Source organism: Argentina silus (assembly GCF_951799395.1).
Source record: "Argentina silus genome assembly, contig: scaffold_143, whole genome shotgun sequence".
Lineage (NCBI taxonomy): Eukaryota > Metazoa > Chordata > Actinopteri > Argentiniformes > Argentinidae > Argentina > Argentina silus.
Window position 1 is genome coordinate 79,600 of NW_028152499.1, and position 26,130 is coordinate 105,729.

Consider the following 26,130-nt stretch of genomic DNA (forward strand, 5'->3'; position numbering starts at 1 on the left):
CCCCACACAGCTGTCTCTAAACCATCTCCACCACGCTCACAATGACACCATGACACCCCTCTGGCCCCACACAGCTGTCTCTAAACCATCTCCACCACGCTCACAATGACACCATGACACCCCTCTGGCCCCACACAGCTGTCTCAGCCAGGGGAGGCTGCTGGAGGTAGAAATCGGAGGACCGGCTCATGGTAATGCATGGAACGGAATGAGGAACGGTATCAAACACAAAGACACCGTTCCTCATTCCATTTCAGGCATTACAATGAGCCCGTCCTCCGATTCCTACCTCCGCCAGCCTCCCCGATCAGCCATCTCACAGCGTGCTGCAGCAGAAGGCTATCCTCCTGTGACGTTTCCTTCAGGGGAAATGGGCGCCGTGTTTGGGGTCGTGAACAAAGACGCTGTGGAATGTTGATGGTCCTCTCTGCCCTACCCATAAGCCTCGTGGTTTTGTGTGGCATGATAACGTAGTCCCGCCCCTCCTCAACCTCACGCCCAATCAGGGCGTGGGGTAGAAATACTCCCTGTTAGTTTGGTTTATCTTACATTATGAGTTGATATGATTTGATGTTTTTATTATTGCTTTCTGATTGTAGAGATTCCCGCCCCCAATATTGTTTTGTTTCTTTGTTTTTGTTGTTGTTGTTGTTGTTGGTGTTGGTGTTGTGTAGCTAAGCTGCGGTCAGGGCTGGCTCAGAGAGACCTGTACACAGAGGGCTCTAACCAGCCGTACCTTAACGGACACCTTCGCTCAGGTGGGTTCTACTGGGAGACGCCGTTACCATGACAACAGTGGGAGACAGCTAACTGGCGAATGTTACCGTTACCATGACCACAGGTCCTTCCCCCTCCGAACACACACTGCTAGCTCCTGCTAACAAATGAACGTAGCGACACCTTCCAGGAACACCGTCCCTCTTAAAGAATACCACCGTCCCTCTTAAAGAATACCACCGTCCCTCTTAAAGAATACCACCGTCCCTCTTAAAGAATACCACCGTCCCTCTTAAAGAATACCACCACCGCTGGAAGCAGGAATAAACAACCGTCCACTGGAGACACGACTCAGTCTCAACACTGTCTGAAGTGTAGCCTGCAATTTCACTTCTGAATGAAATAGTAATGAAATGTGTGTGTGTGTGTGTGTGTGTGTGTGTGTGTGTGTGTGTGTGTGTGTGTGTGTGTGTGTGTGTGAGCCTCTAGTTTAACCAGCGTGTCCTCAGGGGAGGTTGTCCATACGTCCATATGGCTAACATATCCTAACCAGAATAATCCCAACTCCCAACAGTAGGTGGCGCCATTCCCAAGAAGAGGGACCTCCTGACCCACTCCAGCCACTCCCTCCCTCGACCAAAGCACACCCCAAAGAACCCCCCCTCCGCGGGGGGGCAGGGGGGCCACCACCGTTCCCCCAGCTTCAGTGGTCCCTCCAGCAGCCACACACACAGACCGCCCCCCCAGACCAGCAACAATAAGGTGAGGTACACACACACACACACACACCCACACACACACACACCCACACCCACACACACCCCCCCCCCCTCCTAACCAAGTCTCTTCTTCTCTTGTTTCCAGGGCAAGGCCGGGAGCCGTCAGAATGGTAAGCCCAGCACGCCCCCCTCCTCCACACCACAGAAGAAGAGAGACATGAAGAACCTGAAGAACGTCGACAGCAAGCTGGCCAACCTCATCCTCAACGAGGTCATCGACAGGTGAGACCTGAAGTTCAGGAGGTTACCCCCCCCTAACCCCCCCCACTGTTCATTCTAGTCTGTTCTGATTGGCTGTATTTCTACTGCTTCTATTCTGTTCTATTCTGGTCTGTTCTGTTCTGTTCTGTTCTGTTCTGTTCTGTTCTATTCTATTGTATTCTGTTGTATTCTGTTCTGTTCTGTTCTATTCTATTCTATTCTATTCTATTCTATTCTATTCTATTCTATTCTGTTCTGTTCTGTTCTGTTCTGTTGTATTCTGTTCTGTTCTATTCTGTTCTGTTCTGTTCTGTTCTGTTCTGTTCTGTTCTATTCTATTGTATTCTATTGTATTCTGTTCTGTTCTGTTCTGTTCTGTTCTGTTCTGTTCTGTTCTGTTCTGTTCTGTTCCGTTCACACCTTTTTAACCTGGCTTTTAATCTTTAACTGTGTTTATTGTTGTTTTTACTGACTCTTTTGTTTTAGTTTTTATGTATCTGTCTATTCTTGTTCTCTAAATGGAATGTGGTGTCGTTGAGTCCTGAGAAAAGCGCTGTACAAAATAAATGCATCATCATCATTATTATTATTATTATTATTATTATTATGTGTGTTATTATTATTATAATGTGGGTTATTATTATTATTATTATTATAATGTGTTATTATTATTATTATAATGTGTTGTTATTATTATTATAATGTGTTTATTATTATTATTATGCATTATTATTATTATGTGTTGTTATTATTATTATTATAATTCTAATGTGGGTTGTTATTATTATTATTCTATTGTTGGGTCCCAGTGGCTCGACGGTGAGGTTCGAGGACATCGCGGGTCAGGAGCTGGCTAAGCAGGCGCTGCAGGAGATAGTCATCCTGCCTGCCCTCCGCCCAGAGGTACACACACACACACACACACACACACACACACACACACACACACACACACACACAGAGGCATGCACACACATACACACACGTTTGTGTGTGTACGCGTTGTGTGTGTGTGTGTGTGTGTGCATGCCAAACATTTTCAATGAATTATTTATTTCAACAGGCTTTTTACCGGGCTGTTCTTTAAGACTCCTGGGCTACAGTGTATATATATATAGTATATAGTATAAGACTCCTGGGCTACAGTGTATATATATATAGTATATAGTATATGTATATATGTGTATACAGTGTATATATATATAGTATATAGTATATGTATATACTGGATATGGTGTTGACTTCTGACCAGCCTCTGCTGTTCCTCTGCTGTTCCTCTGCTGTTCCTCTGCTGTTCCTCAGCTGTTCACGGGCCTACGAGCCCCTGCCAGAGGCCTGCTCCTGTTCGGACCCCCGGGGAACGGCAAGACCATGCTGGTAGGTTTGATACTGGTACCGCCATCGAGAGGCTAGCATGTGACCCAGGCGTTGGTGGATGTCCTGACATGCAGAGTTCAGCCCGTCTGATTGGTGTAGGGAAGGTTGATAGACACCATGTTGGAACCGAACGGCCCAGAACAGGATTCCCACGAGACGGCCAGGTAGAATGTGGTGCCAAGATGGCGGAGGTTGGACACGTGTGCCTGGGGAGGCTGGTGGAGGTAGGAATCGGAGGACAGGGGAGGCTGGTGGAGGTAGGAATCGGAGGACGGGCTCATTGTAATGCATGGAGTGGAATGAGACATGGTATCACACACATGTACAATGGTATCAAACATACCATTGATACCGTTCCTCAATCCATTCCATGCATTACAATGAGCCCGTCCTCCGATTTCTACCTCCACCAGCCTCCCCCGTCCTCCGATTTCTACCTCCACCAGCCTCCCCCGTCCTCCGATTTCTACCTCCACCAGCCTCCCTCGCCAGAGACATGGAGGGGAAATAAGAAGACTCACCACCACCTACTTTACTGTCTGACGAATGCTGCCTCTGAGGCAGAGTGGCTATGCATGGCTGTACCATAATCAGATTACACACACACACACACACACACACACACACACACACACAGACTTGCCCCCAATAAGGTAAGGTTCATACTGGAACACACACGCATGCACGCGCACACACACACAAAAAAGGCTCTTGTTTTGTCATTGCTCCAGGGTTCTGCATGGATGTGTCATAATCAGACTGAACACATACATACACACACACACACACACACACACACACACACACACTATGGCTAATGCAACGGAAACGCCTGGGAACTGAGCATAAAAGAGTGTGTGTTCTCTGTGATCTACAATGTTCTCTGTGATCTACAATGTTCTCTGTGATCTAGAATGTTTCACATCTTTTCTTCTCCTCGTACGATAGGCCAAGGCGGTTGCTATGGAGTCCAACGCCACATTCTTCAACATCAGTGCAGCCAGTCTGACCTCCAAATACGTGAGGCCATCAACACTTTGCTGCTTTTTACTTTTTTCTGCTTTTGTTATTTTGACTCCATTAGGAGTATATCATATTGTTAATATACTTCATATCATGTAGGATTATTATATGAACAGTCTCATCCCCATCCACTGGGCTGGATCTTCTGCTCATCACAGCTGTTCGTCCAGTTACATCACATTAGTTTATAAGGAAAGACACAGTTAATGTTTTTGCAGGTGGAAACAGTAGAGTACAGTTAAAAAACAGAAAAATAAACAAGAAAATACGAATGAAAAGATCTAAATCCATAAGTGTGTGTTGTTCCTGTGTTTCTCTGTAGGTGGGGGAGGGAGAGAAGCTGGTCAGAGCTTTGTTTGCAGTGGCCAGAGAACTGCAGCCCTCAATCATCTTCATAGGCAAGACCTCTGTTTATTCTGAAAGTTTATTATGAAAGTAATACTGAATCACTACACTACACTACAACAACCCAAACTCCTATAATCAGAGAATGTCTCATCTAAGGGTTGTCGTCTCCATCGGGAGACTCTAGTTTAAAGTGTCTGAACCAAACGGAAACAACCAAGGAAGCACATGTCTCACACCTGAAGCACATGTCTCACACCTGAAGCACATGTCTCACACCTGAAGCACATGTCTCATACCTGCCATGGAACCATAAGCATGTTTGCCTGTCTACCCCCCCCCCCCCCCCCCCCAACACACACACGCACGCACACACACACACACACACACACACACACACACACACACACACACACACACACAGATGAGATAGACAGTCTTCTGTGTGAGCGGAGGGAGGGAGAGCACGATGCCAGTAGAAGACTGAAGACAGAGTTCCTTGTTGAGTTTGACGGGGTAAGATGGCCTCCGATACTCCCTCTGTGTCTGATTCTACCACAGCTGTCTACATTACACTATCGGTTTCACTGGAGTATAACTGGCCTTCCTTTCTCATTCTCTCTCGCTGTGTGTGTGTGTGTGTGTGTGTGTGTGTGTGTGTGTGTGTAGGTGCAGTCTGGAGGTGATGAGAGGGTGTTGGTGATGGGAGCAACCAACAGGCCTCAGGAGCTGGATGAAGCTGTTCTTAGGTGGGCCTCACTGTACTAACGTCTCTCCACCACTAGATGGCACTCTCAATACAATACAGTATACTATACTATACTATACTACAGTGTCTCAGTGTGTGGACGTGTATTGAAGCCGTTCTCTCTGCAGGCGGTTCGCTAAGCGGATATACGTGGCTTTACCAACGGAAGAGGTATGAATGTCAACAAGACGCATCGTCTAGACAACTGTAGAACTGACTAACCCTAACACATCATCTAGACAACTGTAGAACTAACTAACCCTAACCCATCATCTAGACAACTGTAGAACTGACTAACCCTAACCCATCATCTAGACAACTGTAGAACTGACTAACCCTAACCCATCATCTAGACAACTGTAGAACTGACTAACCCTAACCCTAACCCATCATCTAGACAACTGTAGAACTGACTAACCCTAACCCTAACCCATCATCTAGACAACTGTAGAACTGACTAACCCTAACCCTAACCCATCACAACCCAACACAACTGTAGAACTGACTAACCCTAACCCTAACCCTAACCCATCACAACCCAACACAACTGTAGAACTGACTAACCCTAACCCTAACCCATCACAACCCAACACAACTGTAGAACTGACTAACCCTAACCCTAACCCTAACCCATCACAACCCAACACAACTGTAGAACTCCACCATCTTAATGTACTCCCGTAGTCAATAAGCTATTGTGTGCCCTTTTTTGTACTGCAGTTTCTCTGCTAGAATGTAACGTGTGTGTGTGTGTGTGTGTTTGTGTTTGTGTCTGTCTGTCTGTGTCTGTCTCTCATATAAAATGTGTGTGTGTGTGTGTGTGTGTGTGACAGACACGGTTCAAGCTGGTGAAGAACCTCTTGGGGAAACACGGCAACCCTCTGACTCAGAAAGAGCTGTCTCAGCTGGCCAGGTAAACCACCTGTTACTGTACCTACACCAGGGGAGGCTGCTGGAGGTAGACATCGGAGGACGGGCTCATTGTAATGCATGGAATGGAATGAGGAATGGTATCAAACACACTCCTCATGCCGTTCCATGCATTACAATGAGCCCGTCCTCCAATGTCTACCTCCTGTCCTCCAATGTCTACCTCCTGACTTCCAATGTCTACCTCCTGTCCTCCAATGTCTACCTCCTGTCCTCCAATGTCTACCTCCTGCCCTCCAATGTCTACCTCCTGTCCTCCAATGTCTACCTCCTGTCTTCCAATGTCTACCTCCTGTCTTCCAATGTCTACCTCCTGTCCTCCAATGTCTACCTCCTGTCCTCAAATGTCTACCTCCTGTCCTCCAATGTCTACCTCCTGTCCTCCAATGTCTACCTCCTGTCCTCCAATGTCTACCTCCATCAGCCTCCCCTCTTAAGTACCTGTGTTGTGGTTTTCAGAATGACAGATGGCTACTCTGGCAGCGACCTCACCTCATTGGCCAAAGACGCCTCCCTCGGACCAATCAGAGGTGAGCAACGTAGTCATTTGTCAAAACTCAAACTGATTCAGACGTGGCTGAGAAGTCTACTTTTAGTTTGCGTTGACGGGTTGTGAGATGTTAAAAGTGGAGATGTTTGACAGGAATGGTGCAGTATATTGTCTCCTAAAGTCATGTTGTTTACGTTGACAGAACTGCGTCCGGAACAGGTCAGGAACATGGCGGCCAACGAGGTAAAAGAACCTTCTAGATCTCATGTCAGGTTAACACCGATTATCAGAGAGATCCTTAGTGAAGCATTAACTCACCAACTGCCAAAGAGTTCCGGAACCCTCACCACCCAGAGAGCCAAGTGTTCTATGTGGTGTTTACCTAGCAACAACACTCTGATTGGCTACAAAATGAAGCGTCATCATTTGGTGAATAAAGTCGCCCGTGGCGATCTAGAATGTTGACACCTTGGGTGATTTTATTCACCCTCAGCACTGAACGAGTTAATGAAACTCACCTGTGTTCTGTGTGTGCGTGTTCTGTGTTCTCTGTGTGTGTGTGTGTGTGTGTGTGTGTGTGTGTGTGTGTGTGCGCGCGCAGGTGAGGAACATCCACTTCGGTGACTTTGTGGAGTCTCTGAAGAAGATCAAGAGGAGCGTCAGTCCTCAGACTCTGGACCTCTACGTACGCTGGAACAGGGACTACGGGGACACCACGGCTGTATGACACACACACACACACACACACACACACACATACGCACACACAGACACAGACAGACACACACACCTACACACACACACACACACACACCCTGTGACATGAATAAAACAGAATGTCAAAAAAAGGACCTGTTTTTTGTTTTTCCTGAGAAGATTTTTCTTGAAGCAGTTGGACTGTTTTCTTCCAAGCCACCAGATTGGTCCCCTTTTACAAACCCTTCAGTTTGTGATAATTAGTCAAATACTTTGAGACATGGGGCACGTCTATGCAGGGGAGGCTGCTGGAGGTAGAAATCGGAGGACGGGCTCATTGTAATGCCTGGGTTGGAATGAGGAACGGTATCAAACACTCATTACAATGAGCCCGTCCTCCAGTTTCTACCTGCCCCAGCCTCCCCTGGTCTACCTGCCCCAGCCTCCCCTGGTAGAGGTCCTGTAGAACGTTGGAGTGTGTTAGTGCATGGTAGCACAGTGCCTTCCTTTCTGGGTTCTAGAAGATGCTTCTTTTCCTCTGAGTCATCACACACTCTTACAACAAAAAGGTTCTAAAGGGTTCTTCATTTGACCCTTTGAAGAACCCCTTTGGGTTCCATATAGAACCCCTTTCACAGAAGGTTCTAAATGGAACCCAAAAGGGTTCCCCTATGGGGACAAATGAAGAACCTTTTTAGAACAATTTTTTCTCAGAGTGTGCTCTTATGAAAAAGGGTTCTCTGGTTCTCAGGATAACTCTTTATAGAACCCTATTAGGTTCCAGGTAGAACCTTATTTCCAGTTCTGGGGTTTTCTAGCAGAACACACGGTGCCAAGGGAGGTACGGTGGTAAAGGCAGGTGTCCCAGACACCTATTGAGATTAGAGAGCATTTCTAGTCCAGGACTCCACTTAATCTGTGTCCGGGACACTGCCCCCTGGTGTTGAGTAGCATATTTATGTGATGTTGAAATAAAAAATTCAGGGTTTTTTGTAAAGCACTTATGTGAAAATATGACACCCTCAATGTATAAACTGCTTTTGTGTCTGTAGAAAGGTTTGCTGTGAGCAATGCTAGCCTCTTAGTTGAAAGAAAAATAAACTTATTGTGACAAATAGAAAATATGACGCAACTGGTTGCTTGGTTACAAACATCTTATTTTGCAATGCTTGTTTTGCTGCTAGCCATGTAGCATTGCTGCGTCTCTGCGTATGCTGTTGATAACTCTGTTATCTGTTAAACATGAACATGTGATTGTTTTCTTTCCCTTTCTATATCGCCCTCTCCCCCTCTTCCTCCTCTCCCTCTCTCTCTCCCCCCCTCTCCCTCTCTCTCTCCCCCCTCTCCCTCTCTCTCCCCTTCCTCCTCTCCCCCCTCTCCCTCTCTCTCTCCCCTTCCTCCTCTCCCCCTCTCCCTCTCTCTCTCTCCCCCTTCCTCCTCTCCCCCCTTCCTACTCTCTCCCCCTTCCTCCTCTCCCCCCTCTCCCTCTCTCTCTCCCCCTTCCTCCTCTCCCCCCTCTCCCTCTCCCTCTCTCTCTCCCCCTTCCTCCTCTCCCCCCTCTCCCTCTCTCTCTCCCCCTTCCTCCTCTCCCCCCTCTCCCTCTCCCTCTCTCTCTCCCCCTTCCTCCTCTCCCCCCTCTCCCTCTCTCTCTCCCCCTTCCTCCTCTCCCCCCTCTCCCTCTCTCTCTCTCTCTCCCCCCCTTCCTCGTCTTGTTGCCTTGATCTTCATGTCCTGAATATGAACTGAAGGCTGCGTTCCCACTTCCAGCCAGAAGGGGGCAGCACGTTGGTCTGTGTACGGTGGTATAGGAGGTTTACATCATTTACCAGACAGGCTTATTGTCTGTTGTAACTTATGTTTTGTCATCAAGTTGTATGGTCTCTTTCGGAGCAAGACTTCATAAAAATGTTTATGTTCAAGCATGCTCCATGCTCTGCTAAATATGTCTTCAAGCTAAATGCTTTTTTTTTTTATGTCTCCTCCTGTATATGAATAAAGCTGTGTTAGCAGGTCTGAAATGTACAGCCCAAATGTCTGTAGAAATTATCTTTTTTTTTTTAAGGAAATTCTTTAAATACAGAAGTTGTGTGTGTGTGTGTGTGCATTGGAAGTGAGTTGAAAGATTTGTATGTGTGCAAGAGTGGGATTTCAATAAAGTTATTTCTATTGTTGAGTGGTGTTTCTATTGTTGTGTGGTGTTTCTATTGTTGAGTGGTGTTTCTATTGTTGAGTGGTGTTTCTATTGTTGTGTGGTGTTTCTATTGTTGAGTGGTGTTTCTATTGTTGTGTGGTGTTTCTATTGTTGTGTGGTGTTTCTATTGTTGTGTGGTGTTTCTATTGTTGAGTGGTGTTGTGTTAGGGTTAGGAGTGGTGTTGTGTTGGGGTCAGGAGTGGTGTTGTGTTGGGGTCAGGAGTGGTGTTGTGTTAGGGTTAGGAGTGGTGTTGTGTTGGGGTCAGGAGTGGTGTTGTGTTGGGGTTAGGAGTGGTGTTGTGTTGGGGTCAGGAGTGGTGTTGTGTTGGGGTCAGGAGTGGTGTTGTGTTGGGGTTAGGAGTGGTGTTGTGTTGGGGTCAGGAGTGGTGTTGTGTTGGGGTCAGGAGTGGTGTTGTGTTAGGGTTAGGAGTGGTGTTGTGTTGGGGTCAGGAGTGGTGTTGTGTTGGGGTCAGGAGTGGTGTTGTGTTGGGGTTAGGAGTGGTGTTGTGTTGGGGTTAGGAGTGGTGTTGTGTTGGGGTCAGGAGTGGTGTTGTGTTGGGGTCAGGAGTGGTGTTGTGTTAGGGTTAGGAGTGGTGTTGTGTTGGGGTCAGGAGTGGTGTTGTGTTGGGGTTAGGAGTGGTGTTGTGTTGGGGTCAGGAGTGGTGTTGTGTTGGGGTCAGGAGTGGTGTTGTGTTGGGGTTAGGAGTGGTGTTGTGTTAGGGTTAGGAGTGGTGTTGTGTTGGGGTCAGGAGTGGTGTTGTGTTGGGGTCAGGAGTGGTGTTGTGTTGGGGTTAGGAGTGGTGTTGTGTTGGGGTTAGGAGTGGTGTTGTGTTGGGGTCAGGAGTGGTGTTGTGTTGGGGTCAGGAGTGGTGTTGTGTTGGGGTTAGGAGTGGTGTTGTGTTGGGGTTAGGAGTGGTGTTGTGTTGGGGTTAGGAGTGGTGTTGTGTTGGGGTCAGGAGTGGTGTTGTGTTGGGGTTAGGAGTGGTGTTGTGTTGGGGTCAGGAGTGGTGTTGGGGTTAGGAGTGGTGTTGTGTTGGGGTTAGGAGTGGTGTTGTGTTGGGGTCAGGAGTGGTGTTGTGTTGGGGTTAGGGTTAGGAGTGGTGTTGTGTTGGGGTTAGGAGTGGTGTTGTGTTGGGGTTAGGGTTAGGAGTGGTGTTGTGTTGGGGTTAGGAGTGGTGTTGTGTTGGGGTTAGGAGTGGTGTTGTGTTGGGGTTAGGAGTGGTGTTGTGTTGGGGTTAGGGTTAGGAGTGGTGTTGTGTTGGGGTTAGGAGTGGTGTTGTGTTGGGGTTAGGGTTAGGAGTGGTGTTGTGTTGGGGTTAGGGTTAGGAGTGGTGTTGGGGTTAGGAGTGGTGTTGTGTTGGGGTTAGGGTTAGGAGTGGTGTAATGTTCACTGAGAGTTCCCTGTAGGTGAACATATTATACAACACAGGTAGTTAACAAAATAAGTAAAATAATAATAATTAAAAAGTAATGTGAGCATCCCAAAATAACTTTGTAACTGCTGCTAGGCAGCGTTCTCTCTCCCCCCCCTCTCTCTCTCTCTCTCTCTCTCTCTCTCTCTCTCGCTCTGGTTAATAACAACTTCACCTCCATACAGAACTCTTCCTGGTGACTAACACTCATCTACATCCATCTACACCAGCTACATCCATCTACACCACCTACACCATCTACATCCATCACCATCTACACCACCTACACCATCTACATCCATCACCATCTACACCATCTACATCCATCACCACCTACACCATCTACATCCATCTACACCACCTACACCATCTACATCCATCACCACCTACACCATCTACATCACCTACACCATCACCATCTACACCACCTACACCATCACCATCTACACCATCTACATCCATCACCACCTACACCATCACCACCTACACCATCTACATCCATCACCACCTACACCACCTACACCATCTCCACACAGCCTCCAATTCTCTGTGTAATCTCCCCAATAGGCCTATTCATGCTAGAACAGGTTTAACTTTGTGTGTGTGTGTGTGTTGGAGGGGTGACATGGAGACGCTGTCAGAAGAGACCACACAAAAGACCAATTCTCTCTGAATCTGATTAAGACATTCAAGAGCATGTCCTCCTCCTACTCTCTCTCCCTCGCTCTCTCCCTCTCTCTCTCCCTCCCTCCGTCCCTCCTCCCCCTCCCCCCCTCCCTCCCAGCTCTATTCAGTCTTCATGTGAGAATGTATTTGATGTCAACACGTAACTTTCCACTCATTCATCCAGACAGTCTACAGCCACAGGAGGTCCTTTCACTCACACTTCCACCTATTACCATAGAGATGGCAGAGACAGACAAATAGACCACTGTGTGTGTGTGTGTGTGTGCGTGTCTCTGTGTGTGTGTGCTGCGTGTCTCTGTGTGTGTGTGTGTGTGCGTGTGTGTGTGCTGCATGTCTCTGCGTGTGTGTGTGTGTGCTGCGTGTCTCTGCGTGTGTGTGTGTGCTGCGTGTCTCTGCGTGTGTGTGTGTGTGTGTGCTGCGTGTCTCTGTGTGTGTGTGTGTGTGTGTGTGTGACCCTGGGATCAGCAGCACAGAGGGATCTCCCAGCGGGGACAGGCCAATCGCCACCACAGGACGTATGTGTGATCTGAGCAGGGGCGGAGCTCTGCTAACTCACTGCTGTTTAGCTGGACAACTGGTGGTGTGGTGCTGTCTGCCCCCCGCCCCCCCACCTGCCCTGGTCCCTCCTCCTCCTCCTCCATCCCTCCATCCCTCCTCCTCCTCCTCCTCCTCCTCCATCCCTCCATCCCTCCATCCCCACGCAACTCCACAGGAGACTGTCTTTATCTCTGTTGCGCATGTGCTCTCTGTCTCTCTCTCTCTCTCTCTGAGACACACACACACACACACACACACACACAGACACAGACACAGACACAGACACACTCTCAAGAACCATCTTCATGACCCTGACTGAGACGACAGTCTGGAGAAGGGGCGGGGGAGAGAGGAGGAGGGGGGGAGAGAGAGAGGGAGAGGGGGAGAGGAGGAAGGGGTGGGGAGGGCGAGAGAGCAGATGATATAGAAAGGGAGAGAGAGAGGAATGAAGACAGAAGAGAGAGGTGCACCTCAGGTCAAGGCTAGAAAAACAACATTTCTACATCAACCAGCCTCCCCTGCAGCAGGCTCAGGCTTACTGGTGAGAGAGGAGGGGGGGAGGGGAGGAAGAGAGGAGGAGGGGAGGAAGGAAGGAAGGAAAGGAAGGAAGGGAGGATTGGCAGAGAGAATAACGTTATGTGACATAACTGTTACGGACACGAAGGGACACGACAGGTAGGGTAGGCAGACAGACAGGGCAGGCAGACAGACAGGGCAGGCAGACAGACAGGGCAGGCAGACAGACAGGGCAGGCAGACAGACAGGGTAGGCAGACAGACAGGGTAGGCAGACAGACAGGGCAGGCAGACAGACAGGGCAGGCAGACAGACAGGGCAGGCAGACAGACAGGGCAGGCAGACAGACAGGGTAGGCAGACAGACAGGGCAGGCAGACAGACAGGGCAGGCAGACAGACAGGGCAGGCAGAAAGACAGGGCAGGCAGACAGAGAGGGCAGGCAGACAGACAGGGCAGGCAGACAGACAGGGCAGGCAGAAAGACAGGGCAGGCAGACAGACAGGGCAGGCAGACAGACAGGGCAGGCAGACAGACAGGGCAGGCAGACAGACAGGGCAGGCAGAAAGACAGGGCAGGCGGGTAGTGGGAGCAGGTAGGTTCACAGGCAGACAGGTAGACAGATGACTAGCCAGGTAGGGTTTCTGGAGGATAAAGGAAAGATGGTCAAAAGTGGAGGGGAAGCAGGGGTTTTAGTACAGGCAGGTGATGAGTGGAGGGAAGCAGGGGTTTTAGTACAGTCAGGTGATGAGTGGAGGGAAGCAGGGGTGGAGATCAGGCAGGTGATGAGTGGAGGGAAGCAGGGGTTTTAGTACAGGCAGGTGATGAGTGGAGGGAAGCAGGGGTTTTAGTACAGGCAGGTGATGAGTGGAGGGAAGCAGGGGTGGAGATCAGGCAGGTGATGAGTGGAGGGAAGCAGGGGTGGAGATCAGGCAGGTGATGAGTGGAGGGAAGCAGGGGTTTTAGTACAGGCAGGTGATGAGTGGAGGGAAGCAGGGGTTTTAGTACAGGCAGGTGATGAGTGGAGGGAAGCAGGGGTGGAGATCAGGCAGGTGATGAGTGGAGGGAAGCAGGGGTGGAGATCAGGCAGGTGATGAGTGGAGGGAAGCAGGGGTGGAGATCAGGCAGGTGATGAGTGGAGGGAAGCAGGGGTTTTAGTACAGGCAGGTGATGAGTGGAGGGAAGCAGGGGTGGAGATCAGGCAGGTGATGAGTGGAGGGAAGCAGGGGTGGAGATCAGGCAGGTGGAGAAGATGAAGGGAAACGAGAACCTGGCCACGCCCACACACAAGAGGGAGAGGGAGGAGGAGAGAGGGGGGAGGGGAGAGGGGGGAGGAGAGAGGGAGGAGGAGAGAGGGAGGAGGGGAGAGGGAGGAGGAGAGAGGGAGGAGGGGAGAGGGGGGAGGAGAGAGGGAGGTACTGGCACAGACCAGGAGGGTGTAGTGGGCAGGACAGTAACAGACCAGGAGGGTGTAGTGGGCAGGACAGTAACAGACCAGGAGGGTGTAGTGGGCAGGACAGTAACAGACCAGGAGGGTGTAGTGGGCAGGACAGTAACAGACCAGGAGGGTGTAGTGGGCAGGACAGTAACAGACCAGGAGGGTGTAGTGGGCAGGACAGTAACAGTCTGATAGTCTAGCTGGTGAGCAGGTGTTAACTGCTAGGGCGGACATGTATGTGTGTGTGTGTGTGTGTGTGTGTGTGTGCGTGCATGTGTATGTGTGTGTGTGTGTGTGTGTGCGCTTTGACCTGCCCCTGATCTCACCAGTCCTGAGGAGACTGGAGGTGGAAGCCTCTTCAGACTACCGAAGTGCTGTCAAGGTGTATTCACACCGAGGGAGGCTGGCGGAGGTAGAAATTGGAAGACGAGCTCATTGTAATGCATGGAACGGAATAAGGACTTGTTTGATACCATTCCTCATTCCATTCCATGCATTACAATGAGTCCGTCCTCCAATTTCTACCTCCGCCAGCCTCCCCTGATTGACACTGAGGTACTAGACACATAAGCTTAGAAAGCTGCTAATGGGCCTAACCTGATCTTATAGAGGCCGACACAGTGGAGGTCAGAAGTGACCCTTGTACACAGAGAGAGAGAGGGAGGGAGGAAGGGAGGGGGAGAGAGGGAGTGAGAGAGAGAAGGGGGGAGGGAGAGAGAGAGAGGGAGCGAGTGAGAGAAGGGGAGAGGGAGAGAGAAGGAGAGAGAGGGAGAGAGAGGGAGCGAGGGAGAGAAGGGGAGAGGGAGAGAGAGGGAGAGAGAGGGAGAGAAGGGGAGAGGGAGAGAGAGAGAGAGAGGGAGCGATCCTTTATTCATCCAGATGAATCCCATTCAGATATGAATGTGTGTTGTCAAGGCAGCACTGGTAAAGATGCACAAGATGCACAATATACAGACCAACTCTGACACACTCCCAGAGAGAGAGAGAGGGGGGGGGGGGGAGGGAGGGAGGGAGAGAAAGAGAGAGATAGAGAGATAGAAGGAAAGAAGGGGGAGAGGGAGAAAGAGAGAGAGAGAGAGAGAGAGAGAGAGAGAGAGAGGGAGAGATAGAAGGAAGGGGGAGAGAGAGAGAAGGAAGAGATCAATTAATCACACTTATGCAAGAAGATAATGGAAAGAGATGGAAGGTTCTATTGTTAACCTCACCACCTGCCTTATAGACAGCTTTTTATATATGATTATACAATATACAATCATTTGTGGAACACTGAAGAAGATGATTTTAAAAAAGCGTCTTTGTGTCGAAGAAAAGCGCTATAGATTCGATGTAACAGGTGGGGTGTGGACTTCTCCGATGAAGTGTTACACTTTGCTTTTTTGACTAACTTGTCTGTCTTTGTCAAAGGAGCGGAACTGACCATAATGATGAACGCTATCATACTGTGGTAAAGAGTAGACCTAGACCTTTATCTAATACGGGTCGAATTTACTCAATCTGAAAGGGAAAAGGTCGGCTACTTACAGCCATTTGTGACGCACAGATCCGTTAAATTACCCATGGCAGTAATTATATCGTTTGACAGCGAGGAAATCGTGATGTTTTTAAGAGGCCTCTTATAAAATGCTTGCAAAAATCGAATAAGGATGCTGTTTCCTCCGATCACATTTGGATATTTAAAAAATCTACGGTTTCAAATTGGAGTGTCGCAAAAGTAAACAAATACATTAGAAACAAATGAAACAAATTGGATTACTCGTCTTATCCGATATAGCTCTTAGTGTTCGGTCATGGCAATTTATTTTGGAAGACACACACACACACACACACAGACGCACACACACACACACACACACACACACACAGACGCACACACACACACACGCACGCAAACACACACACACACACACACACACACACACACACACACACACACAGACGCACACACACACACACGCACGCAAACACACACACACACACTCGCCCTGTCAGCACCACGGACAGCTCCTCTATAGCCTACAGAACTATGGAGGGACTTTGCTTCATTCTCATCTGCAACATAATTGTTGATCTTTCATATACATGAAGTGGCAGAAACCGCCATCACTGAGGATCCATTTACAACTTGCATTCAGTAACTCTTCACACCACTTCCCGCAAACGGCATTAAATAAGTTTCAACACTGAAAAGTTTAAAAGTGAGTGCCCTTCACATTTAACACTTCACATTTAACACTTCACATTTAACACTTCACATTTAACACTTCACATTTAACACTTCACATTTAACAACAATGCCCGCTGGCCAGATCGCTTTGCTCGAGGACCTGACGCCAGAGCTCGAGCCGCCTTCTCCCCCGGGGGCCATGAGGTCTAATGAGGATTAAAGGAGACACGTCATCCTCAGACACACACTGGGCACTGCACTGTACAGAGAGAGAGAGAGAGAGAGAAGGGGGGGGGGGGGGGCAAAGAGATAGCGAGGAGAGGGAGAGAGGGAGAGAGAGAGGGTGGGAGGGGGAGAGAGAGAGGATGGGGGGGGGGGGGGGGAGAAAGAGAGCGGAGAGAGGAGAGGGATATAAGGATAGAGACAGAAAGAGAGAGAGCGTTGGCCAAGAGTTTCTCAGATCAAACCCAGCAGGTCTACCTGAGTATCTCAGCGCTCTGAGCCAAGCGCTGCTGCATGTCTCTGTCCATGCCGCGGCAGCTCCACAGACACCAACATGTCGCTGAAGAACCCGTACCAAGTAGTCAACATCCCCTGGAGGAACAACAACTTCAGTCTGACCAATAAAGACCAGCCGCTGTCGGACCAGGGAGAGACCATCATCGGAGTCTACCTGTTGGTTCTCGGTAGGTTTAGTAATGGTTGATCTGGGTCACTCTGAGTCGTCGGGATGTTATTTTGTTACTTATATTAATAATATAATAATTCCGTTGTGCTTTTATGATGTCGTGTTTAGATTTAGTTTAAAGTTTGTCGCATTGCAGTTTAAAGTTTGTCGCAAATCTGTCGCATTTCGATGTTGTTTTGATGCTTTGATTGACTTTCACTAGTGCAGACAGCGATGCAGTCTTCGAGCAGGTTGGTCGGTTGGTCGGTTTAGCGGCTTTGGTTCTATTAGTAGAGCAGAGGACCCGTCCCTTTAGATCCGGTCTAAGCCGCGCAGACGTGTTCACTCAGGACAGCCAGCCCGTCTGCCTCAGGGGAGACCAGAGCCGGTTGGAACAAGGGATAGTTGTAACGCAACTATGATCAATATCTCCATGACTCACTGTGCGCCTAACTGTCTCTCTCTCTCTTTCTCTCTCTTTCTTTCTCTCGCTCGGTCTCTCTCTCTCTTTCTCTTCCAAGAAGGGTTACAAAAAGGTGAAAAGTGTAACAACCGTCCCTTGTCTCCCCTACTCTCCCCTACTCGGAGAGAAGGCATGAAAACATCCCATAATATCTGTAGTTTGGTGCTAAATTGATTTGAGTTGAATAGCCAGAATTCTCTTTTATTTGAAAGAATGTGAGGTGTTTTTCACCATTCAATAGAGTGTTAGTCAGCATGTTTGCTCAAAGTTCTTGCTGAACCTTGAGCTGAGATAGTTGTATGATTGTGGATAGTTGAACTTAGATAGTTGTATGATAGTTGAACTTAGATAGTTGTATGTTTTTGTGGTTCTACAAGTTCAACAGTGTTTCAAGGCCTCCGTCCAGTCCAGGTTAAAATCATCACTTAGGACAAATTATCCAAGAGGAAGATTAGACACTATAACAATCAAACAAACCAACTACACTGCTGTACATAGGAGATACCCCAGGGGAGGCTGGAGGAGGTAGAAATCGGAGGATGGGCTCATTGTAATGCATGGAATGGAATGAGGAATGGTATCAAACGCATGCACAGCTATCTGGCCGTGTGACCAATGACGTGCCTGGTCTGATTGATGTCACGTCCAGGAAGTGGGACCAGAACTCATGAATCATTGACTAAACCGTCACCTTGATGAGAGACACGCCAGAGCCACACCAGGACCACCGGTCTCTTTAGATATGACTGCAACTTCATTTAGAACTTGTAGCTACAGTATAATAATAATAATAATAATGCATTTATTTTGTACAGCGCTTTTCTCAGGATGTAACAAGACACCACATTCCATTTAGAGAACAAGAATAGACAGATACATAAAAACTAAAACAAAAGCAGAGTCAGTAAAAACAACAATAAACACAGTTAAAGATTAAAAGCCAGGTTAAAAAGGTGTGTTTTGAGGGCTGGTTTGAAGGAGGAGAGCGTGCTGGATTCTTTGACGTGATTTGGGAGAGTATTCCAAGTAGAGTAGGGACTGCATCGGAGAAAGCCCGGTCCCCCCGGTCCCCCCGGTCCCCCCGGTCCCCCCGGTCCCCCAGGACCAACAGAACAGAACAGAACAGAACAGAACAGAACACAACACAACACAACACAACACAACACAACACAACACAACACAACACAACACAACACAACACAACAGAATAGAATAGAATACCTCATAATAACCTCCTGAACTTCAGGTCTCACCTGTCGATGACCTCGTTGAGGATGAGGTTGGCCAGCTTGCTGTCAACGTTCTTCAGGTTCTTCATAGAAAGAGTGGTAGCTGCAGCGTAGAAAGCCCGGTCCCCTCAGGGTTCCTCTGGCTTTGAACCTGGGTCTTCCCGAGTGACATAAGACTATTTTAGCCTGTTGAACTGAAGTTTCCTCCTCAGGCTAGTTGAGGCCAACTCATCACTCGAGCATGGGTCACCTAACCACCTCCACTACATTGTCTCCTCTTCCTCCTCAGGCTGGCTGTCGTGGTTTGGTAACAGCATCGTGATCTTCGTGCTGTATAAGCAGCGTGCGACCCTGCAGCCCAGCGACTACCTGACCTTTAACCTGGCCATCTCTGACGCCAGCATCTCGGTGTTCGGATACTCCAGAGGAATCCTGGAGATCTTCAACCTGTTCAGAGACAACGGCTTCCTCATCACCTCGATATGGACCTGCCAGGTACAGCATGATGGTGTGTGTGTGTGTGTGTGTGTGTGTGTGTGTGTGTGTGTGTGTGTGTGCGTGCGTGTGTGTTTGTGTGCGTGTGTGTGTCACATTACTGTGTAAACAGAGACCAATGGACAAGACAGGGTTGGGGTTAAGGTTAGGTTAGGTTAGGTTAGGGTTAGAGTTGGGGCTAGGGTTAAGGTTAGGTTAGGTTAGGTTAGGTTAGGTTAGGGTTTGGTTATGGTTATGGTTAGGTTAGGTTAGGTTAGGGTTATGGTTAGGGTTGGGTTTGGGTTTGGGGTTGGGGTTAGGGTTGGGTTAGGGTTAGGGCTAGGGTTGGGTTAGGGTTAGGGCTAGGGTTGGGTTAGGGTTAGGGTTAGGGCTAGGGTTGGGGTTAGGGTTGAGGCTAGGGCTAGGGTTAGGTTAGGGCTAGGGCCAGGGCTAGGGTTAGGGTTGGATTAGGTTTGGGAGGCTCTGTAGTCCCAAATCAAACTCTAGCCCCTATCGGAGGCCGGGCTCATTGTAATGCATGGAACGGAATACGGAATGGTGTGTTTGATGCCATTCCTCATTCCATTCCATGCATTACAATGAGCCCGTCCTCCGATTTCTACCTCCACCAGCCTCCCCTGAAGTATATAATACTAGGGATAGCGTCTAATGCTGCACGGTCGTCATAAATGAGAACATTGAAATGATATCTGTGAACCTCCTATTAATAGCAGTGGTCCCTCTGGACAGGCCATCACTTATTCAGTAGGAAGGAGCCTGCTAGCCTGATGGGGAGGGGAGGAGGGGGGGAGGGGAGGGAGGGGTGAGACTAGGGGAGGAGGGGAGGGAGGGGAGGAGGGGGGAGGGGTGAGACTAGGGGAGGAGGGGGAGAGAGGGGTGAGACTAGAGGAGGAGGGGAAGGGAGGGGTGAGACTAGGGGAGGAGGCAGAATTTTAAAACGGTTAGGGTTAAGGGTTATGGTTAAGGTAAGGTTAAAGGTTATAGTTAGGGTTAAGGGTTATGGTTAAGGTAAGGTTAAAGGTTATAGTTAGGGTTAAGGGTTAGGGTTAGGGTTACGGTAAGGTTAAGGGTTCAGGGTTATGGTTATGGTTATGGTTAGGGTTACGGTAAGGTTAAGGGTTAGGGTTATGGTTAGGGTTAAGGGTTATGGTTAGGGTTAAGGTAAGGATTTAGGGTTAGGGTTAGGGTTAAGGGTTATGGTTAGGGTTAAGGGTTAAGGTTAGGATTTAGTGAAGGGTCGTCCCAAGGATCCCACTTAGCCTCTACCATGTCATAGTGGAACATGGTACAGGACAGGACTCGCTGCAGCCAGGCAGGGTTACAGGCTAACACCACCTTGGGGCGGGGTTACAATAACTGGGGGGCTCCATCTGGTACCCCCCCCCTAACAAATCACACTCTTCTGTGATCATTGATAATCAATAATCAATCATTAATAATCAATATAGTGTGACAGAGGGGTTCAAACTTGGATTTCTTGCATGTTAGACCCAAGTGTCTACCATTAGACCAGGTCTGAGGGCCACACCGAAGCTTAGACGTCTCAGGCAGGGCTAACCAATCTGAAGAGCGTGATTCTGAACCAGCTCTGCTACATGGACAACCCCCATAGGTGTCAAATCTGTTTAACTCACCAACTGCCAAAGTGTTTTTGGGTCACCACCTAGAGTGCCAAGTGTTTTATGTGGTGCCAAGTGTTTTATGTGGTGCACAGGAAGTGAGGCGTGTCAGTGTAAATCCACCGGGTCATCACGCCACGAACACGCCTGTGTTTGATTGGCAGCTTGATAACAGTCATTACCAGACGTCGCTGCTCCTGCTCGTTAGGGAGGTGATTAATACTGAATAACCATGATGACGCTTGTCAGTTGATTTATTCTGGCGCTGATAAACTACGGCAATTAGTACAGTAAGAAACAAAGGTATTAAAAATGACTGAGAGAGAGAGGGGAGGGGGGGAGAGATAGGGGGAGGGGGGGAGGGGGGGAGAGAGGGGGGAGGGGGGAGAGGGAGAGTGGGGGGAAGGGGGAAGAGGGAGAGAGGGATGGGGGGAGAAAGAGAGGGGGAGGGGGGAAGAGAGAGAGTGGGGGAGGGGGGGAGAGAGAGAGTGGGGGAGAGGGAAAAAGAGAGGGGGGACTCGCCTTGACTACTGTAACGCACTCTTGGCCGGTCTCCCTGCCTCCGCCATCAGGCCTCTGCAGCTCATCCAGAACGCTGCCGCTCGTCTGGTGTTCAATCTCCCCAAATTCTCCCATGTCACTCCCCTCCTCTGCACCCTCCAGTGGCTCCCGGTAGCAGCTCTCATCAGATTCAAGACCCTGGTGCTCGCCTACCGGGCGGCAAAGAGAACAGCCCCTCCCTACTTGCAAGCAATGGTTAGCCCCCAAACCCCCCCTGCCCGATCACTCCACTCTTCCACCTCAGCTGCCCGCCTGGCACCGCCGCCTCTACGTGGATGCAGCGGCCGCGCCACTCGGTCACGGCTTTTCACTGTCCTGGCGCCCCGCTGGTGGAACGAGCTTCCCACTGCTGTCAGGACTGCAGAGTCACTACCGATTTTCTGCTGTAGATTGAAGACCCATCTCTTCAGGCTACATCTTAACAGTCCCTCCTAAAGACCTCTTCACCCCCACTACCCCCCTGTACTAACCCTAACCCTAGAGACCTCTTCACCCCCACTACCCCCCTGTACTAACCCTAACCCTAAAGACCTCTTCACCCCCTCTACCCCCCTGTACTAACCCTAACCATAACCCTAGAGACCTCTTCATCCCCACTACCCCCCTGTACTTGTACTAACCCTAACCCTTGAGAGAGAGAGGGGGGAGAGAGAGGGGAGGGGGGAAGAGAGAGAGAGAGAGAGGGGTGGAGAGAGAGGGGGGGGAGGGGGGAAGAGAGAGAGGGGGGGGGAGAGAGAGAGGGGGGGAGGGGGGAAGAGAGAGAGGGGGGGAGAGAGAGACATTTACACACTACAGTAGTCAGACAGGAGAAGGACTATGAGTCACAGGAGAGAGTTATAGAGTTAGAGAGAGAGAGAGAAAGAAAGAGAGAGAGAGAGAGAGAGAAAGAGAGAAAGAGAGAAGAGAGAGAGGGAGGAGGTGTTATGTATAGTAGTCTGACAGCGTAGGATGAAAGAGAAGGGAGAAAGGGAGGGAGAGAGAGAGGGAGAGAGAGGGAGAGAAGAGAGAAAGGGAGGGAGAGAGGAGGGGTTGTGTACAGTACAGTGAGTCAGTGTACCAGTCTCTGGAGGGTGGCCAGGCGGAGGAAGGAAGCAGAATAGAAACATGTCTGAGCTGGTGCGGGGTCAGGGGTCAGGGAGAGGTCACGGCTGCTGGTGCGGGGTCAGGGAGAGGTCACCGTCTGCAGAGACAGCTCCACACAGCTCCACCACGCCAATAAAAGGATACCGTATCTGGCAGAGATGAGGTTCTATTCTAAGACACACTTCTCCATCTAGAACTCTCCTGGCCGACCAGCAGGGAATCAAATACAGCATGTGAGAATAACTCCTCATGCTGTTTCAATACCCCCCCCCAATCGACCGATACCCCCCCCATCGACCGATAACCCCCCCCCCCCCCCATCGACCGATACACCCCCCCCCATCGACCGATAACCCCCCCACCATCGACCGATACCCCCTCCCCATCGACCGATACCCCCCCCCCTATCGACGGATACCCCGCCATCGACGGATACCCCGCCCCCCATCGACGGATACCCCGCCCCCCATCGACCGATACCCCCCCTCCCCATCGACCGATACCCCGCCCCCCCACGGTGTCTCGTCTGAATCTCAGGTGGGCGGAGTCAGTAAACAGAGGCGTGTTCCTGACAGTGAGCAGGTCAGGTGTCGTCAGTTGAAAAAAATTCTGGCCTCAAAAATAGTGCTCATATTTCAGACACGCCCCCTAGCGCCCCCTAGCGTCCGTCAGACCTCCCTCACAGGGGAGGCTGGTGGAGCCCGTCCTCCGATTTCTACCTTCACCAGCCTCCCTCCGCTCCGTGAAGGAGATGAGATTAGTGTGATTAGACCCACTAACAGGATCAGTCAGATGGCATCAGCTGTTCCCTCTCCCTGCTGGGAGGATGTATACTCTTCCCTGGCAGCCCCCAGTGGGCGGGCGAGGAGAGCCTCTCTTCTAACACATTGAGATCTGAGGGTGAATAAAGTCGCCCATGTGGTCGACATTGTAGACGAAGATGACTTTATTCACCAGAAATGCCTAAATGATGATGCTTCATTTTGTAACCATAACAATATATAATATGAGTCTACAATAACAGCATATAACTATAATCTTATATATACTTGTGTATATTGTGTGTTTCCGAGGTGGATGGGTTCTTCACTCTGACTGTTATACTATAGATGATAATAGTATATAATATGAGTGTATAACAATGGTATATAAGTATAATAAGCATATATTACTATATACTTACTTAATTACTTATTATATATAAGTATAATAAGTGTGTTTCCTAGGTGGATGGTTTCTTCACGCTGGTGTTTGGGCTGAGCAGCATTCATACTCTGACAGTGATCAGTGTCACCAGGTACATCAAAGGATGCCACCCTAGTATAGGTAAGAACCCTGCTGATGCCATCCTAGTATAGGTAAGAACCCTGCTGATGCCACCCTAGTATAGGTAAGAACCCTGCTGATGCCATCCTAGTATAGGTAAGAACCCTGCTGATGCCATCCTAGTATAGGTAAGAACCCTAACCTTCTGTGTGTGTGTGTATGTGTCTGTCTGTGTGTGCGTGCGTGCGTGTGTCTGTCTGTCTGTGCGTGTGTATGTGTGTGTGTGTCTGTGTGTGTGTGCGTGTGTGCGCGTTTCGATCTCTGTCTGTGTGTGTGTGTGTGTGTGTGTGTGTGTGTGTGTGTGTGTGTGTGTGTGTGTGCGTGTGTGTGTGTTCCCCAGCCCACTGCATCACTACCAGGACCATAGCCATCTGCCTGGTGTTCATCTGGCTGGGGGCCGTGTTCTGGTCTGGATCCCCTCTCCTGGGCTGGGGGAGCTACACAGGTGAGAGAACACCACTATACACCTGTACTGTGTGTGTGTGTGTGTGTGTGTGTGTGTGTGTGTGTGTGTGTGTGTGTGTGTGTGTGTGTGTGTGTGTGTGTCTGCACTTCAACTGCTGTTTGATTGACATATGTGAGACTAAATCAATCGTTACCTGAAGAAATCAAGAAGAAACAAATCAAGAAAACTTTACTGTACTTTAGTATTTCTCACCAACATCCAAACAACTTTGTTCGGCATGTTTAAATGTTTAGGAATGTTTATGGAGTGCAGGTATAAAATGTCGTGTCAGAGGTTAATGCATCTTTTTTTTTCTCCTTCCTGAATGTATTTCTCTCTCTTCCTCCTCTCCTCCCCTCCCCACCCCCCCCCTCCTCTCCTCCCCTCCCCCTCTTCCAGACCGTGGCTATGGTACGTGTGAGATCGACTGGGCCAAGGCTAACTATTCCACCATCTACAAGTCCTACATCATCTCCATCCTGATCTTCTGCTTCCTCGTGCCGGTGTTGGTGATGCTCTTCTCCTACATCTCCATCATCAACACCGTGAAGCGGGGCAACGCCATGTCCGCAGAGGGCGGCGCCGACATCACCGACCGCCAGAGGAAGATCGAGAGGGACGTCACCATCGTGAGTACCGGTCGAATCGAACCAAACTTTATTTATAGAGCGCATTTCATACACAGACACAACACAGTTCCCTTCACAGGAAAACAGGTCAAACAGATCGAGAAAATGTGTTACAAGATTAAAAGTGGTTGAACAAGTGTTGGGACCCACGACTGAAGAATGTGTTACAAATGTTCTAAAAGTGGTTTAACAGTGTTGGACCCACGCTGGACCCTAGTGTTCAACCAACACTGCACCCTAGTGTTCAACCAACACTGGACCCTAGTGTTCAACCAACACTGGACCCTAACATTGAACGGCAATGGTTTAAAACAGTCAGCCTAAACTCCCCCCCCCCGTCCTTCCCAGGTATCCATCGTGGTCTGCACGGCGTTCATCCTTGCCTGGTCGCCCTACGCCGTGGTCTCCATGTGGTCCGCCTGGGGCTTCCACGTCCCCAACCTGACCTCCATCTTCACCCGCCTCTTCGCCAAGTCGGCCAGCTTCTACAACCCGCTCATCTACTTCGGCCTCAGCTCCAAGTTCCGCAAGGACGTGGGCGTCCTGCTGCCCTGCGCCCGCGAGGGGAGGGACACGGTGAGGCTGAAGCGCTTCAGGGCCAAAGCTAATGACGCTAACTATGCTAACCCGTACGAGCTGGCGCCGCCGCACCGCGGGTCCGGAGAGAACGGGGGGAAAGCCGAGTTTAACGAGAAGGAGAGGAAGTACGCGCCCGGCTCAGGGGATGCCCAGTTCCCGGCGGCGAGTCCTGATTCTGGGGTGGGGAGCCCGCCTGCAACCCCCCCTCCGCCTCTCAACAAGGAGGTGTTCTTTATCGAGATGCCTCAACCGTCAGAGGGACCAGAGTCCGAATGCGACAGACTCTGAGGAGAGAACAATATGTTGATGAATATTTTCTTGTGTTTCTTTTTATATTACAAAAAAAATCGTACTACATGGGATTTTGACGTGAAATGAATGACTACTTGAATTTTAGGGGGAATTATATTATGTTTAAGGAAAGATATTTTTGTATTTGACATGTGTTATGAGTCTGTATCTGATGACAAGTTTGTTACTTTCCTATTGGTTTGTGGTTTAGTGAATAAAGCTGTTTCTATTGAAAGGAAAACAGAGTTGAAAGCTGTTTATCAAAAAACAACATGACCAAGCCTAAAAAGGCGAACTGTTCCTTTACTCAAATACCTACATATTCCCAAACATACCCTCCAGCATAAAGGATACGACACAACTCACAAACTGAGGTGTTCAACTTGAGGTCATTGAGTTCTCTATAATTATGAACATAATAAGCCTGTGCTGTACTGATAACCGTCAACACAAGTATACACTCACCTGCCTTTATCAGGTACACCTGTTCAACT

General features: G+C 49.3%; 2 protein-coding genes across 3 annotated transcripts in view; both read left to right on the plus strand.

Annotated features, from left to right (window-relative positions):
• Positions 1-8,716, plus strand: part of spast (spastin) — an 18,175-nt gene extending 9,459 nt beyond the window's left edge. Inside the window, exons 4-17 of one of the 2 annotated variants that reach the window (XM_083698027.1) lie at positions 675-758; positions 1,292-1,479; positions 1,582-1,718; positions 2,507-2,600; positions 3,000-3,074; positions 4,023-4,094; positions 4,420-4,495; positions 4,867-4,958; positions 5,112-5,191; positions 5,319-5,361; positions 6,024-6,103; positions 6,580-6,650; positions 6,813-6,853; positions 7,212-8,716. In XM_083698027.1, coding sequence (XP_083554153.1) covers positions 675-758; positions 1,292-1,479; positions 1,582-1,718; positions 2,507-2,600; positions 3,000-3,074; positions 4,023-4,094; positions 4,420-4,495; positions 4,867-4,958; positions 5,112-5,191; positions 5,319-5,361; positions 6,024-6,103; positions 6,580-6,650; positions 6,813-6,853; positions 7,212-7,337 — 1,259 coding nt within the window. In that variant the 3' untranslated portion in view covers positions 7,338-8,716. The remainder of the gene's footprint in view (positions 1-674; positions 759-1,291; positions 1,480-1,581; positions 1,719-2,506; positions 2,601-2,999; positions 3,075-4,022; positions 4,095-4,419; positions 4,496-4,866; positions 4,959-5,111; positions 5,192-5,318; positions 5,362-6,023; positions 6,104-6,579; positions 6,651-6,812; positions 6,854-7,211) is intronic. The other variant, XM_083698028.1, reaches the window with a different exon arrangement.
• An 8,089-nt stretch (positions 8,717-16,805) lies between these two features.
• Positions 16,806-25,633, plus strand: opn6a (opsin 6, group member a; the record flags this gene model as incomplete). Its single annotated transcript, XM_083698033.1, has 6 exons — positions 16,806-16,935; positions 18,898-19,103; positions 23,593-23,692; positions 24,033-24,137; positions 24,537-24,766; positions 25,115-25,633. 6 exons carry the CDS (start codon positions 16,806-16,808, stop codon positions 25,631-25,633), a joined length of 1,290 nt encoding a protein of 429 aa, XP_083554159.1.
• Positions 25,634-26,130: the final 497 nt, after the last annotated feature.